Consider the following 14219-nt stretch of genomic DNA (forward strand, 5'->3'; position numbering starts at 1 on the left):
GGGGGGGGGGGGTTGGCCATGTCTGACTGGCCCCTCCTACTCCTCTCTGTAAACAATGGAAGCGTCGGTGTGAAGCGGCGCTGACGGGCCCGCGTGTTCAGTAACGGCCAAAAACAAATGATCAGTGCAATGTTGTAGGCAGACAAAAAAACAAATAAGACTTTACAGCTTTTGGAGAAAAAAACCATACGGAATGAACCTTTCTTGTAAACTCCCTGTCCTTCGACTGCATTCTCAACTCTGCTGTTAATAAATACGCTCGCTGCACCCGTCTATATACAGTTTATGGGAAAGTTCCCGGGCTTCCATGTCAAACTGCTACAGGTACTTCTTGTTGTCATAAAAACCTACTCAGCTAAAATGATGTGAAATGTTAAAATGATGGCGCTAGAACATAGCAACTTTGTCTATAAATAGTTTTAAATAAATATTCCTGTATCACATTGTCTGTAGGATATTTTCTGTCACGTCTACAGTGGTCGCCGCTGAAGGAATGCGCTTAATCTGGAATTATTACAGCACATCAAATGTTTCCAGGTTATTACTTTGAGTAAAAAACGCTTACATTTCCTCTTAAAATTGCGTGCAGCTTTCTTTCAGCAGGTGAGAAGCTGGACTCCTCCAGCGGCTCCACCTGTAACACTCTGATAAGTTCAACTATGTTGGCAAATCCTCATCCGCTCAACTCCAAAAAATAATCACGGTGCAAAATCATGACCTTAAAAAGACATTCCCTTATCTCTATTCACGGTTAAAAAGAAGTCCAAAACAACAACTTTCCTTCAGCTTTCCTAGCCACCACAGTTCATCATCCCAGGACCAGCAGAGTTCCTGAACCAATCCAAAACAAAAGGATACACACAGGGCACATCAACAGGGACACCATAAATAAGGAGAGAAAGTGGGAGGGGCTCCACGGCGCTGCAGCGTCACACCTCCACCACAAACAAGAGCTTTTATTTTGGAATTCCTCTGGTCCGTCGGCCTCTCTCCTCTCCGTTTGTGCCCGGCAGCACCAACCGTCCAAAGGGCTCAGGAGAAGAGACGAGGTGGAGGGTGGGGTGGGGTTGGGAATGTGGAGGTACTGTCTGATGTTGGAGAGTAGAAGTAGTAGTAGTAGTAGTAGTAGAGGGTGGAGGTGAGGGCGGAGGGAGAGGCCTCGCCCCGTGACAGCATGCTAGTCCTGGCTCATTCTTTTCTAAGTCTTTTGATCGGTGAGGGAGAGATGGTCCAAAAAAAGCAAGCGCTCCCGACAACAGACGGGACAGTAATCATTCCAAAACTCACTTCCACCCCCCCCCCCCCCCCCCCCCCCGTCCTCGCCTCTACACACCAGCTGGTGCCCGAGCCAGACTCTGGTCGTACTCTATTGTGTACTGCGTGGTCCAGTCCACAGGCCGGGCCGAGCAGACCGCGCAGCGGATCTCAAAGAAATCGATGAGGTTTCTGAAGCAGCCGTGGCTGCAGGGGGGGGGGGGGGGGGGTGTAGAGAGAGAGAGAGAGAGAGCAACATGAGTGGCATTAGTGTGAGGAAAGCACCATTCCAATTGTGCTGGAGGGGTGAAAACTAATTATTATATTGATATAGGGTCAGTCACACACTTCAGAAACCAGCACCTGTTGTCATCCCTAGATCTTTTTTTTTACTATTTAACTATTTTCTTTTAAATGTGAAATGCACTTGTTATTTTATCTCATCACTCCCCCCCTCTCATGTGCATATCAACCTTATTTATTTAAATGTTACGCCTGAATGCATGTGATGTCTCGTTTTTCATTGAACAGAAGAGCTCTTCAAATTCTGTTGTCTGTTACTATGACAACAAAGGTCTAAAACGGACCTTTTGAGAGCCATCACTGAATCGAGGACATTCTGCTCTCTGTAGCCAACAGGTGAAGATCACTTACTTGAAGGGGCTTTCGATGGACGTGGCTGTGACTTTAAAGTGCTTGTATCTCCGAGCGTTCATCCTCTCGTTGGTGGTGATTCCCAGAGCAGCGATCTAAGACAGGGAACTCTGAGAGGTCAGCCAACATTTCACACAGGGACACACAGCAATTCAAGCTCAACAGCTAATCCCGGTTTCTCCAAACGGAAATGCAGACCTGGTAGAGCTGACACATGATGAGCACGGCCACCCACATGAAGTGGAAGATGCTGTTGAGGAACATCCAGAACATCCAGGGGGAGCAGGAGGCGATCTGGGTCAGATAGAGCCAGAAACCATCCTTGGCATAACTGGTGGCACAGTGGAGCCTCCAGTCTGAGGGAGGAAGGAAGGAAGGAAGGGAGGAAAGGAAAGGAGGAAAGGAGTTAGCAGAGAGACACAACCAGGGAAAGAAATGGAAAAATGCTTCTCCTACTCACAGGAAATGCAGCCGTAGATCATCCAGCAGATCATGCAGAGCAGGAAGAAGAGATAACCCATGAAGTAGCGGTGATTCCCACTTCCTACAGAGGAGAAACCCCCACATCAGTTCCTGTTCTCAGCACCGTAGTCAGGTGTGGACCAAACAAGGCCCACATGAATACTCTGCTCCTGACTGGCTAGTAGTCCTTACCTAGGTACTGTCAGGACCTCATACTCTGCTTCTGACTGGCTAGTAGTCCTTACCTAGGTACTGTCAGGACCTCATACTCTGCTTCTGACTGGCTAGTAGTCCTTACCTAGGTACTGTCAGACCCTCATACTCGCTCCTGACTGGCTAGTAGTCCTTACTAGGTACTGTCAGGACCCTCATACTCTTTTCCTGACTGGCAGTAGTCCTTACCTATACTGTCAGGACCCTCATACTCTGCTTCTGACTGGCTAGTAGTCCTTACCTAGGTACTGTCAGGACCCTCATACTCTGCTTCTGACTGGCTAGTAGTCCTTCCTAGGTACTGTCAGGACCCTCATACTCTGTTCCTGACTGGCTAGTATTCCTTACCTAGGTACTGTCAGGACCTCATACTCTGCTTCTGACTGGCTAGTAGTCCTTCACTAGTACTTGTCAGGACCCTCATACTCTGCTTCTGACTGGCTAGTAGTCCTTACCTAGGTACTGTCAGGGCCTCAACTCTGCTCCTGATGGCTAGTAGTCCTTACCTAGTACTGTCAGGGCCTCATACTCTGTTCCTGATTGGCTAGTAGTCCTTACCTAGGTACTGTCAGGGCCTCATACTCTGTTCCTGACTGGCTAGTAGTCCTTACCTAGGTACTGTCAGGGCCTCATACTCTGCTTCTGACTGGCTAGTAGTCCTTACCTAGGTACTGTCAGGGCCTCATACTCTGTTCCTGACTGGCTAGTAGTCCTTACCTAGGTGCTGAGCATGTTTGAAACCATGTAAACCCATTCTGATATAACTTCTAAATACAATTATGAACCTGAAAATTAGCATAATATGAGCACTTTAATACATTTTATCATGTTCTGTTCTTAACTAAGACTTTAGAAGTGTAAGAAATGATTTCAGGGGACATACAGTACATGAGGGGCTCCCCGGTATATTCTCAATCTTTTAAGGGGTCGATGACAAAAACAAACATAAAAGATGACAGATATTACAAAGAAAAACATAACAACATAAAGAACTACTGTGTTTGATGTTTTGAAAAATGATTTTCCAGGCCCCTGATCCCAGGAGTCATTTATCTGGGAGTGTTGTTTGCTCGGCCAGTTTTCCCCCATTTACAGCTTCTTCCTGACCACCTGCTTCCAAACAGGAAGAGCTACAGCCCCGGCCCTCCTTCCTTCCCCAACTGTCTCCGGCCTGCTCCACAGACGCCCTCTGGACACACACTCGCTTCCCCATGAAGAACGTAAAGCGATTAACAGATAATGAAAATAGTCAGCGATTAATTTAACAGTTGCCAACTAATCGATGAATCTCTGCGGCTCTAGTTGAGTTTTATGAAACTAATAATTCATCACTGAACACATGAATTGAAACTAACCTCAACGATCTACACTTAACGATGCACTCTGTCTGGAGTTAAATCCTTTCAAATGCAGTAATACATCTTTTTTCAGACTAAATCTGATGTTATTTGGAAAGGTATTCATTAAAGGTATCACAGCATTTCCCTCAACATGTGTTTCTGTTGTGTACCAGACCCAGACCCAGACCCAGAATAACCTGAGAGCAGAGGGCTCAGTCCGGACACATGCTGCTTCTTAGAGTGGAAAACGGAGCGGATATCAAACAGAAAAGAGCCACACTCTTTAGTCTGGGGAAGAAAATGTCAAACAGCTAATTGTGGGGGGGGGTTGACATACCGACACAGTTCCCCACCCAGGGACAGTGGTGGTCAAACTTGGCGATGCAGCGGTTGCACACGGCGCAGTGTTTGGACCTGACGGGCTTTCGTATCTATAGGAAACAGTCACAAAAGAAGTAAGAGGTTGTTGCCATTTTCCTCTGGAAGTGTCGTCTTGCAAGAAAGAAATAAAAAATGTACCAAGCAGGTGCTGCAGAATATGCTCAGATCCAGACTGCCCGTCTCTGCCAGCTCCACAATTGTCTGGAGGAAGGAAGCAAGAAACAAAAGCAGGATTTAAAAAAGAAAAAACAGACAGACAGAGACATGGCAGAAATATTTATGAATAACTGAGAACTGCTAACAATGCGGGGTAAATGTAGCTCTTCATCATTTACTGGGCCCGGTACAAAGCACAGAACCCGATGCCCCCCATTAGAAAGCTATAATGAGGGACAGAGAGGAAGCAAGACCAGAGGATAATCAGCCGGGATCTCTCGCTCACGTTAAAACTGATTAAATTAGGATTTACAACACATCCAAGAAAACATGTTCAAGTAGGGATTCAAACATGTCCTTTACAAAGGTTCCTGCTCGATTCTTTCCTGTAACTTTACCTTTTTCTTCTGCTCCTCTGATGCTTTGATAATTCCTGGGTCAGACTTCCAGGACTTGCCAAAGTTGTAGAAGAGAGCCAGCGTGTTGATCAGGAAGGGCATGTGGACAGTGGCAAAGGGGAGATGTGCTGCCAAGGTTAAGGAAGACGGACCAACAGCTTCTTCTGCATCGTTTTTTCTTTGTTATTGGAAAGACAGATGGGTCAACTGCCGGGTGTTTTCCATAACCAACACCCATTCTGGTGAACCACAGTACTACTGCCAGAGGACGGAAGACCTCAACCTCAGTTCAAGTCCCGCCACCTGAGCTGGATCCAAACAGAACTTAGTGCACAGCATTTAGAGCTGTAGTGTGAAGACGTTAACACATGGTGTCACGGTCACAAGTCACTATATTTATATATTAACCTTTTTTTTTTAAATAGTTTTTATTGTTAGAAGTGTTAAAGTTTGACATTTTGGTAAATGTACCTATTCAATTTCTTGCTGAGAGTTAGATAAAAAGATAAGATATGGTTCTCATGTCTGTATGGTAAATATGCAGGTGGCACCAGGAGACTCATTGAAAAAAGGCACTCGTTATAACTCCAGAACTTGCCTGCCATTTATCATGTTTTAGGTCAACATTTAAATAAAACCATTTCCTTGCATTTTTATGAAAATTACAGCAATCTGAGTCAGATTCTCACTTGATAGTAACTCGACTAACAGCAGCTATCTCATCTCACCCACTCAAGGAGAGAGCACGTCAGTCTGTCACCACAGCTCTTCATGACTTCCTACCATGTATCCATACAAGGAGACCGTAAACCAGTCCTGCTCTCACAGACACAAGTCTGTTCATTTGTGTAGATTCTTTGCTGACACAACAGAACAACGGCTCAGTCTGTGTGTCAGTTTTTCTCACTAAGTGTAGAAATATAGGAGGAAAAAAAGAGCATGCATGCTCACATTACTGGGCTGAGACCTGAACCCAAAGGGCACAGGTGTACAGATTCTACAGACTTGTGTATAACCATGGAGAGATAAGAGTGTATTCTGTGACAGATGTAGACTGATTAGCAGCAGAGTCTCTCTTCCAGGTGTGCATGAGTCAGCTGAATCCCACAGAGGGGCCCAGACTGGGAAAAGCCTCATCCCTGTGTGCTCATGTGTGACAGAAGAAAAACAAACTATGAAATAATTGTCAGTTTGGAATAGACACTGAAACCACACAGGCAGAGAATATTCTGTTTGAACTAGGGGGAAGATTCTGCATTTTAAAATGCCCTCTTTAAAGGTTGCAATGCTATTTCTTTTTAAAAATGATTGTTTTACATGCATCTTTTGCAGGAATGGAAGTTGGCTGACACTTCCATCTGTGGCAGAGATGTAAATGTGTGTGGATCATATTCTAAGCTTAAAATTAAACACCTGCACTGTTACTTTTGCAAGTTTAATGCATGGCAAAAAAAAAAAAAAATATATATATATATATATATATATATATATATATATATATATATATGGGGGCTAGCGGAATCCTACAGGTTTTTAAAATGTGAGAAACCATTTGTCTTTGCAAGTGCATTCAGATCTGCCGCCATGCTGAGATGTACTTAGGCACAGCGGTGCCTCACGCTAAATGCTAACATCAGCATGATCATACTCACAATGTCAATGCTAACATGCATTGTGCGTTAAAGTCCAAACACTAATTAGCACAAACACAAAGTACAGCTGAGGGAATGTCACTGTATTATAGTCCTAAATTAGATTATCATTACATGAAAAGCTTTAACAAAGTTGTGAGAATTCAACCTGAGAGGAACATAAATATCTCTGCTAAATTGTATGGCAATCCATCCAATAGTGGAGACATTCCACTCAAAACCACAAATATCAACCTCATGGTGGCGATAATGGAAAGTCAGATGGTCACCAAAGTCAGCTTCATGACTGTCCTTTAAAATGTGGTGCCAATCCATCCAATACTTGATGTTTTAGTCTAGACCAAAGTGGTGGACCGACCAACGGACCAACCCTGCCAACCAGGGCACAGGTGTTTTGTTCAGCAGCCAAATGGCTATGGAAAGTTCAAATGTTACCAACCACCCTAATACCCATCTATCTTTTAAAAGGCTGAGGGGTGAGGTGTATTTAAGAAGGTTTCCCTAACAAACAGCAATAGGGTTCACAGAAGACTTGCAATGCAGTGCAGACAAAGTGAAATGAATGCTACATCAGTACAGTGCAAAACTCCAGGCATCATTAACTCTGATTTTTAGTGCACCTGCTGGATATGCATTAATGACGAAAGTCTATTGAGAAAAATTTGAAGTCTTTCTGCTCCACTTTTGTCATTTGAGCAGATTTCAGCCAGTCCTGAGGAGGCTAATGAGCTAACAATAGTTGAAAGAACTGGTGGATAGAAAGTTTGTGCGAGATACCGGGCAGCAGAACTACACCGCCTAATAGAGACGTGCTGAGAAACGTGCTACATCAAAACCCGTAATCTTCCCCCTCTGCACTGCATTGGCTTTTTGTTCATAAGTAGATGAAGAAAAGGTCCACAATTAGACGTGAAATGGAAATGTCTATTGTCTGATAAGATAATCAGGCCAGGACACTAGGACACTTTAAACCAGATGTTGGAATCCTTTAGCCCATGACACAAACGAAAACTTTATATTCTCATCCTTGAAGCCAAGTTCAATATTAAAACTGAAAGCTTGTATAAAATGCTGGGCATGAGTCCTTGGTTTATGTAAGCAGACTCTGAAAGGTCAGAGAGTGTAAACTGATACCTCCCCTGACACAACACACTGAAGAATACAAAGGAGGACATTAGACGAGGTTAAAGGCATCAGTATGCTTCAAACCAAGTGCTCATTGGATGGTCAAGCCGCTTTAAAACCCCTTCCCTCACAGCTTTCCAACGGCAGAATCAGGATGGGCTTTCCGTAACTTTCCAAAACTGACAATCCAACTAGCCATACAAATTGAGCACACATTTTAAAATGAATTTCCAGAAAATCAGCAAAAGAAAATTCAAATTAACATGTTTCCACAACTTTTGTTATGATAAACAGCTGGTGGCAGTTGTTGAATCGCCGTCTACAATGACCGGCTTTCACCCTGCCTCCAAGTGTCTGGGAACAGTTATAACCACTTTTGCCTTCAGACCCGTTCTTCAGAAGACATGTTGTACAAACTAATTTATTCTAACCTAAACCAACCTCATCTATGGTATCCATCGGGTAATTTTGCTTGAGGGTAGCAGTGTGAACAGTTTCACTCATATGTTAGCTTTGAATTTATCATTAACTTCTAGGTAAAACAAGCATCAAACCATCCAGCCCCACGGTACCATGCTCCTGATTTGCATATCACTTGATTTGCATAAATACATGTGATTAGAAAAAAAGTACTCATTTGCATGCAAGTAGGCAACAAGAATAAGAACCAACTGTCCACCTGAGTGAGAGAGTGGCCACAGTTCACAACAGATAGCCCATGTCTGCAACGCTGCAGGAGAAAAGCTAAACTCCCTGAGCTGTCAGGAACATGAAACGGCATGTCTTTCAACTAACAAGACAGACAAAAGACACCGTTACAGGAAATAGATTCACGGCAGATAAAGAGCACAGGCTTAACGACAAAATTGATAGTTGGAGGGTAAAATAGAAGTCTGAAAGAACAATGGTTTTCACAAGGAAATGCCTTCACACAGGAAAGATCCTGCCTGCAGTCAAAGGGGCAACTTTTGAGCCATGTACAAACAAACATTTAGCAGACTACATGATGGAGTGCAACATAACCGCTGCTCTTTGAGGATGAATGCAAATATGTAAACCTGGCTTAGGGAGCAGATCAACAACAGGTCATTGTGTTAGATGCCTTCCATCAATTTTAGGTCTGGTAGACAAACCATACAAAACACAACTCTGCCAGCATTTTCAAATTACTGAAAAAACAGAACAGTTTTCTTCTTTAATAAGCTCAGGTCAAAGACATCGTACTCTCCCTTTCCATTAGCAGAGCAGCGAGGCATAAAATGAAATGCCTTGCACAAACGAGAGCTCCCCTCTCACCTTTGGCAATCAGTAGTTTCTGAACACAAAGGTGATTCTTCCATGAACAAAAATGTGAGTGCAGTCGAGCTCATGCCAACAGAAACACTTTGGAGTCGCTTCACTGGGTTTCACCCAGCAGCTGTTACACACCAAACTCCATGTTCACAATTCTAATACAGCAACATTCACCCAAAACTAAGCCGCTGCTTCACTGAGACATGCAACACATTAGTACTTAAATAGCTATCACAACTGGACCCTGAGGCATTTGTTTAATGTAGTTTCCAACAACTCCTTCTGCTCTTTACATAAACCTTTCCCACTTACAGTCCACTGAAACTGGCCTGTAACTTAATCTCACTGATGTTGCAGCCGGCCAACACAAGTACTTTTCTACTCTTCAACCAAAATGCATCACAAGCAGCAGAAAGCAGTACAAATCTATTTTACAGGCCCATATTTTATTAAGAACCTCGCTGCTTGGAGAACATGCCAAATGTACAAATGGTCCTAACGGATTCATGAAAGCTCTTGGCTTTATGTTGAATGACTTGTGCAATTGTTATTAGCTATGAATAGAGAGTCCCATTTCAACCAGCTTGTGACACAAATGCAAGGCTTTGAGTAGATGTCTCTTTCCAGACAGTGCGTGCAAGGTCTCAAAGCTCTGGCATGCTTCACACAAATGGGTGAATAAGACTAAATTAGGTGGACAGAAAAGCCCAACTATCACTTATCACATCTATTGAAAAGAGCTACAAAGGACAAAACAATAATTTGACTCATGGCCTAATGTTGCATTTAATGTAGAGGAGTGGTTTAGGCCACCTGGGCGGTTGTTTGACGAAATGCTCAGACCATGTGGGCTTTAAAGACCATTATTAAAAATCTGAAAGGTTAGAGCTTGATCCAAGAAACAGTCAGTGTTTCTAGGTGAAGATTATTAACTTCTCTCGAACAGAGTCCCTCTGGACAAGACTCCTCAAGAAGCAGCTAAATGCCAAAAGTGTAAACGACTTGGTTTTAACAGAAGTCATCCATCAGAGACTGACGTGTAGCAATAGCCAACATGGAAATTAGGAACACAATTATTTAGTTTCAAACTGGAAAATGTCTGACGGATCAACTACAAGATTCTGTATGACCAGACAAAGTTAATTCTCATTTTGCACAGAACTAGGGATGCTAATTTACATTCCTCCCTTTAAGAAAACAAAGTCAACAGCTGATGCAGTCTGGGACAGAAAAGGATATCGTTCCAGAACCAGTAGAACCAGGTGGCGTACATCCAGAACTTGGTGGCCAGATAGATTCCCAGAGGGAGAGCGCTGTGCATGGAGTGGTCGAAGAAAGCCCTGTACAGAGAGATAGAGGGAAAGAGAGAGAGAGAAGAGTTATTAGCAGTGTATTTAAAATGGCCATGGTTAAGTTCTGAGTTTTTGATTTTCATTTAAAGGTGCCATTGTCTTTTTTCTGCACTGCACTGCACTTCCTAACAAATGCAAGCATGCATGCAATGACCAGCAGCAAAAAAATAAACCAAACCATAACCTTATGACATACAGGCACCATTGTGTTTTTTACCAATACAGTATTGCAAGAATGTCAGTAAATTTAAAGCTAACACGCTGGGTAATGTGTGTTGTAGTCACAGAGCTAACAGTAGTGAGGGGCACAACCCACCGTACCAGCAAGCCCAGATGGCAGTGGTGATGGGGCTTAAGCAGGGGGTACAGAGTGAGTGGGTGTGCGTGTGTGTGTGTGTGTGTGTGTAAGGGAGCATGTTTATTTGCGGGTGGGCCATATAGCCTGTGTGTATAATGTGCCAAGTACATGTATTATATTATACCGTGTAGTATGATCTTGGTATCGTTGTTGGTCATATAGAGGCATCAGTATCGAGACGGTTTCATTACCACTTAAAATGTAATTTTAGTTGCTTTTAGTATTTAAGCAATAACTGGCAGGGAAAAGACTTGTAGGAAATTTGAGTACAGAACACAAGGTTCACATAACATATGCCTTGTGTGTGTGTGTGTGTGTGTGTATGTGTGTGTGTGTGTGTGTGTGTGTGTGTGTGTGTGTGTGTGTGTGTGTGTGTGTGTGTGTGTGTGTGTGTGTGTGTGTGTGTGTGTGTGTGAGAGGGGGGAGAGAGAGAGATATGTAATTGAGACACACTTGGAGAGAAACTGCACGGTGATCCAGACGCCGGCATACATGAGGCCCTTGATCAACCACGAGTCGATGTCCAGATCAGCGATGAAGCCAACGAGCCAGATGACTAGGAAGGGTGTTGCCAGCATCACCTTCTGCCTGAACTCCTGCAGGAGCCAGAGAGGAAGGAGACCGATTTGGATAAGGATGGGAAGGAAAGACATATATGAGGAGAGAAGACGTGTAGTAAACGTGGTGAAAAAGAAAAAGAAGAGAGGACAAAGCATTGATGTGAGAGATATATTTGATAGGAAACAGAAGTAAGTTGGACAAGAGATAAGACAGAAAAGGAGCAAGGGTTTACAATCTGATGTAAAAGTAAAAAATATGTCCTTTAATCATCATTCATGACTAAAAACAAACTCCTGGGGGATCAGATACAGTACACATTTCCAAGATTTTCTTTTGGAAACAAGAGTGCACACAGCAGTTTGTTTTGAATATCAGAAGAGTTATGAGACAAATCATACCAGATTTATGATTCAAAGGTTCATGGTTAAAACTTTACAAGCGACTTTAGCATTTGTTTATTCATTACAATAGATAGCACACAATAAAGCAGGCATGATGTAGATCATATTTGTTAATACAGCCAAATGTGGGGGTATAAAGAGTGAGGTGTCCCAACACTGGCTACATGAAATGTAATATTTAGTTCATACAAATCAAGCATTACATCTTTTTATAGCCTTTTGTATTTTTACACATTCAACTCTTTCAACAACCCAAGCAAGTTAGATGTATTCTACTCTACTAACTACATCACTGGGCCTGACACGAGGGATCTGGACTAAAGTTGAGACAAACCTCATGCAATAGTTTTGTGTCTAGTTCTTACCCGTTTTAACTAATAATTTCCCAGCAGACAAGTGGAAAGACAACACCACATTTAAGCAGAGTTAAAATAGAGTTTTAAGTAGCATGCCTGGTCTTTTACATTTCTGAAAGCAACATCAGCAGAAACACTGACATAGAAACCAACACAAAGATCATTTTTACACATCTACTAGGGTGGGAAACTATGTTTTGGCTGTGGTTGATACATTAGTTTGCTGTAACCAGGGCCCCCTACAGAGTAGGGGTGGCACGGTTCATGAAAAAACATCCAAAGCGTTCAGTTTGCTTGTCTCGGTTCGGAGCATGTGTACGTCGCACAGTTCGACGCAAGCGCAACTGAAAACCTTTGGCCTAAGGTTGCTGGAAACGGCTGGAAACTGTCCAATATGACAGCCGATCTTTGTCTACCTGCCTGCTCTTGTCCTCTTTAATGTAAATAGATTGTTGTTTTCTAGTCTTAACCTAGGGCTGCACAAATAATCAAGTTTTAATCACAATTACGGCTTCCCACAATCACATTTGCTTGATCAAGCAATATTTTAAATGCGTCATTCCGTTCATAGAACGCTTTGAGTTTATTTGCAAAGCCAATCTACCCCTCCGTAAACCTCTGTCTGATCATGAGCCAGTCAGAGTTGTTCCTGCACCGCATGCAGCTTAGTTTCTAGATGAGACAGTCCCAGAGGACAGAGGGACGGGAGGAAAACTCAACAGATAGCAGTCGGTTATACGTTGGTCTCAAGGTTTACCAGTTTACCAGTAAACGCAACATTTCGTCCCATCTGTGTTGTTTTTCAGACAACAGCAGTGACCAGTGCTAGTTAGTGTCTCTTAGCTCACAGGGTTCTAGGGTGCTAGTTAGTGTCTGTTAGCTCACATGGTTCTAGAGTGCTAGTTAGTGTCTGTTAGCTCACATGGTTCTAGAGTGCTAGGTTAGTGTCTCTTAGCTCACAGGTTTCTAGGGTGCTAGTTGTTCTGTTAGCTCACAGGGTTCTAGGGTGCTAGTTAGTCTGTTAGCTCACTGGTTCTAGAGTGCTAGTAGTGTCTCTTAGCTCACGGTTCCTAGGGTGCTAGTTAGTGTCTGTTAGCTCACATGGTTCTAGAGTGCTAGTTAGTGTCTTTAGCTCACAGGGTTCTAGGGTGGCTAGTTATGTCTGTTAGCTCACAGGGTCTCTAGGTGTGCTAGTTAGTGTCTTTTAGCTCACATGGTTCTAGAGTGCTAGGTAGTGTCTCTTAGCTCACAGGGTTCTAGGTGCTAGTTAGTGTCTGTTAGCTCCAGCTCTAGTGCTAGTTAGTGTCTGTTAGCTCACATGGGTCTAGAGTGCTAGGTAGTGTCTCTTTAGCTCACAGGGTTCTAGGGTGCTAGTTAGTGTCTGTTAGCTCACAGGGTTCTAGGGTGCTAGTTAGTGTCTCTTAGCTCACGGGCTCAGGGTGCAGTTATGTCTTTAGTCACGGGCTCTAGGGTGCTAGTTAGTGTCTGTTAGCTCACAGGGCTCTAGGGTGCTAGTTAGTGTCTGTTAGCATCACAGGGCTCTAGGGTGCTAGTTAGTGTCTGTTAGCTCACAGGGCTCTAGGTGCTAGTTAGTGTCTTTTAGCTCACAGGGTTCTAGGGTGCTAGTTAGTGTCTGTAGCTCACAGGGCTCTAGGGTGCTAGTTAGGTCTGTTAGCTCACAGGGTTCTAGGGTGCTAGGTAGTGTTTGTTAGCTCACAGGGCTCTATGGTGCTAGTTAGTGTCTGTTAGCTCACAGGGTTCTAGGGTGCTAGTTAGAGTCTGTTAGCTCACAGGGCTCTAGGGTGCTAGTTAGAGTCTGTTAGCCAGCCCCGCCCCCATTCACTCACACACGGCTCCCAACAACATGGAGACACAGCCCCGCCCCCATTAACTCACACGGCCCCCAGCAACACAGAGAGACACAGCGGCCTCCGGTCCACACTTCTGACATTTGTCCAGTTTTCATTATTATTAACACAGCTGTATCTTGTTAAGCATAAGAAGCAAATCTGTATCTGTACCAGTGTTTCAGTTCCATAACTCTTTGCTATCGCGGTCGCCATGGCAAAAACCCAGAAGAAGTTATTGAATGCAGTGAACTTCAGTTTGATGAGTCATAGCGTGTGAGACGGAGCGTGCTGGACCTGGGCCAGAGATACAACCCATGGCCTGAATATCATAGTTCATAAAAATGCAGCCGAGTGACGATACAGACATTTCATGCGCACGACGTGTGTAACTCCGCTGACCCGCCATTCGACCC

General features: G+C 43.7%; 1 protein-coding gene across 1 annotated transcript in view; it reads right to left on the reverse strand.

Annotated features, from left to right (window-relative positions):
• Positions 1–1415: 1415 nt before the first annotated feature.
• zdhhc17 (zDHHC palmitoyltransferase 17) overlaps positions 1416–14219 on the reverse strand; it is a gene marked incomplete at its 3' end in the record, with an annotated part of 27609 nt that continues 14805 nt past the window's right edge. The window contains 9 exon segments of the mRNA XM_032511113.1: positions 1416–1461; positions 1909–2003; positions 2107–2264; positions 2369–2452; positions 4261–4354; positions 4443–4505; positions 4859–4983; positions 10168–10268; positions 11092–11234. Coding sequence (XP_032367004.1) covers positions 1416–1461; positions 1909–2003; positions 2107–2264; positions 2369–2452; positions 4261–4354; positions 4443–4505; positions 4859–4983; positions 10168–10268; positions 11092–11234 — 909 coding nt within the window.

Source organism: Etheostoma spectabile, unplaced genomic scaffold, assembly GCF_008692095.1.
Source record: "Etheostoma spectabile isolate EspeVRDwgs_2016 unplaced genomic scaffold, UIUC_Espe_1.0 scaffold317, whole genome shotgun sequence".
In the NCBI taxonomy this organism is placed as follows: domain Eukaryota; kingdom Metazoa; phylum Chordata; class Actinopteri; order Perciformes; family Percidae; genus Etheostoma; species Etheostoma spectabile.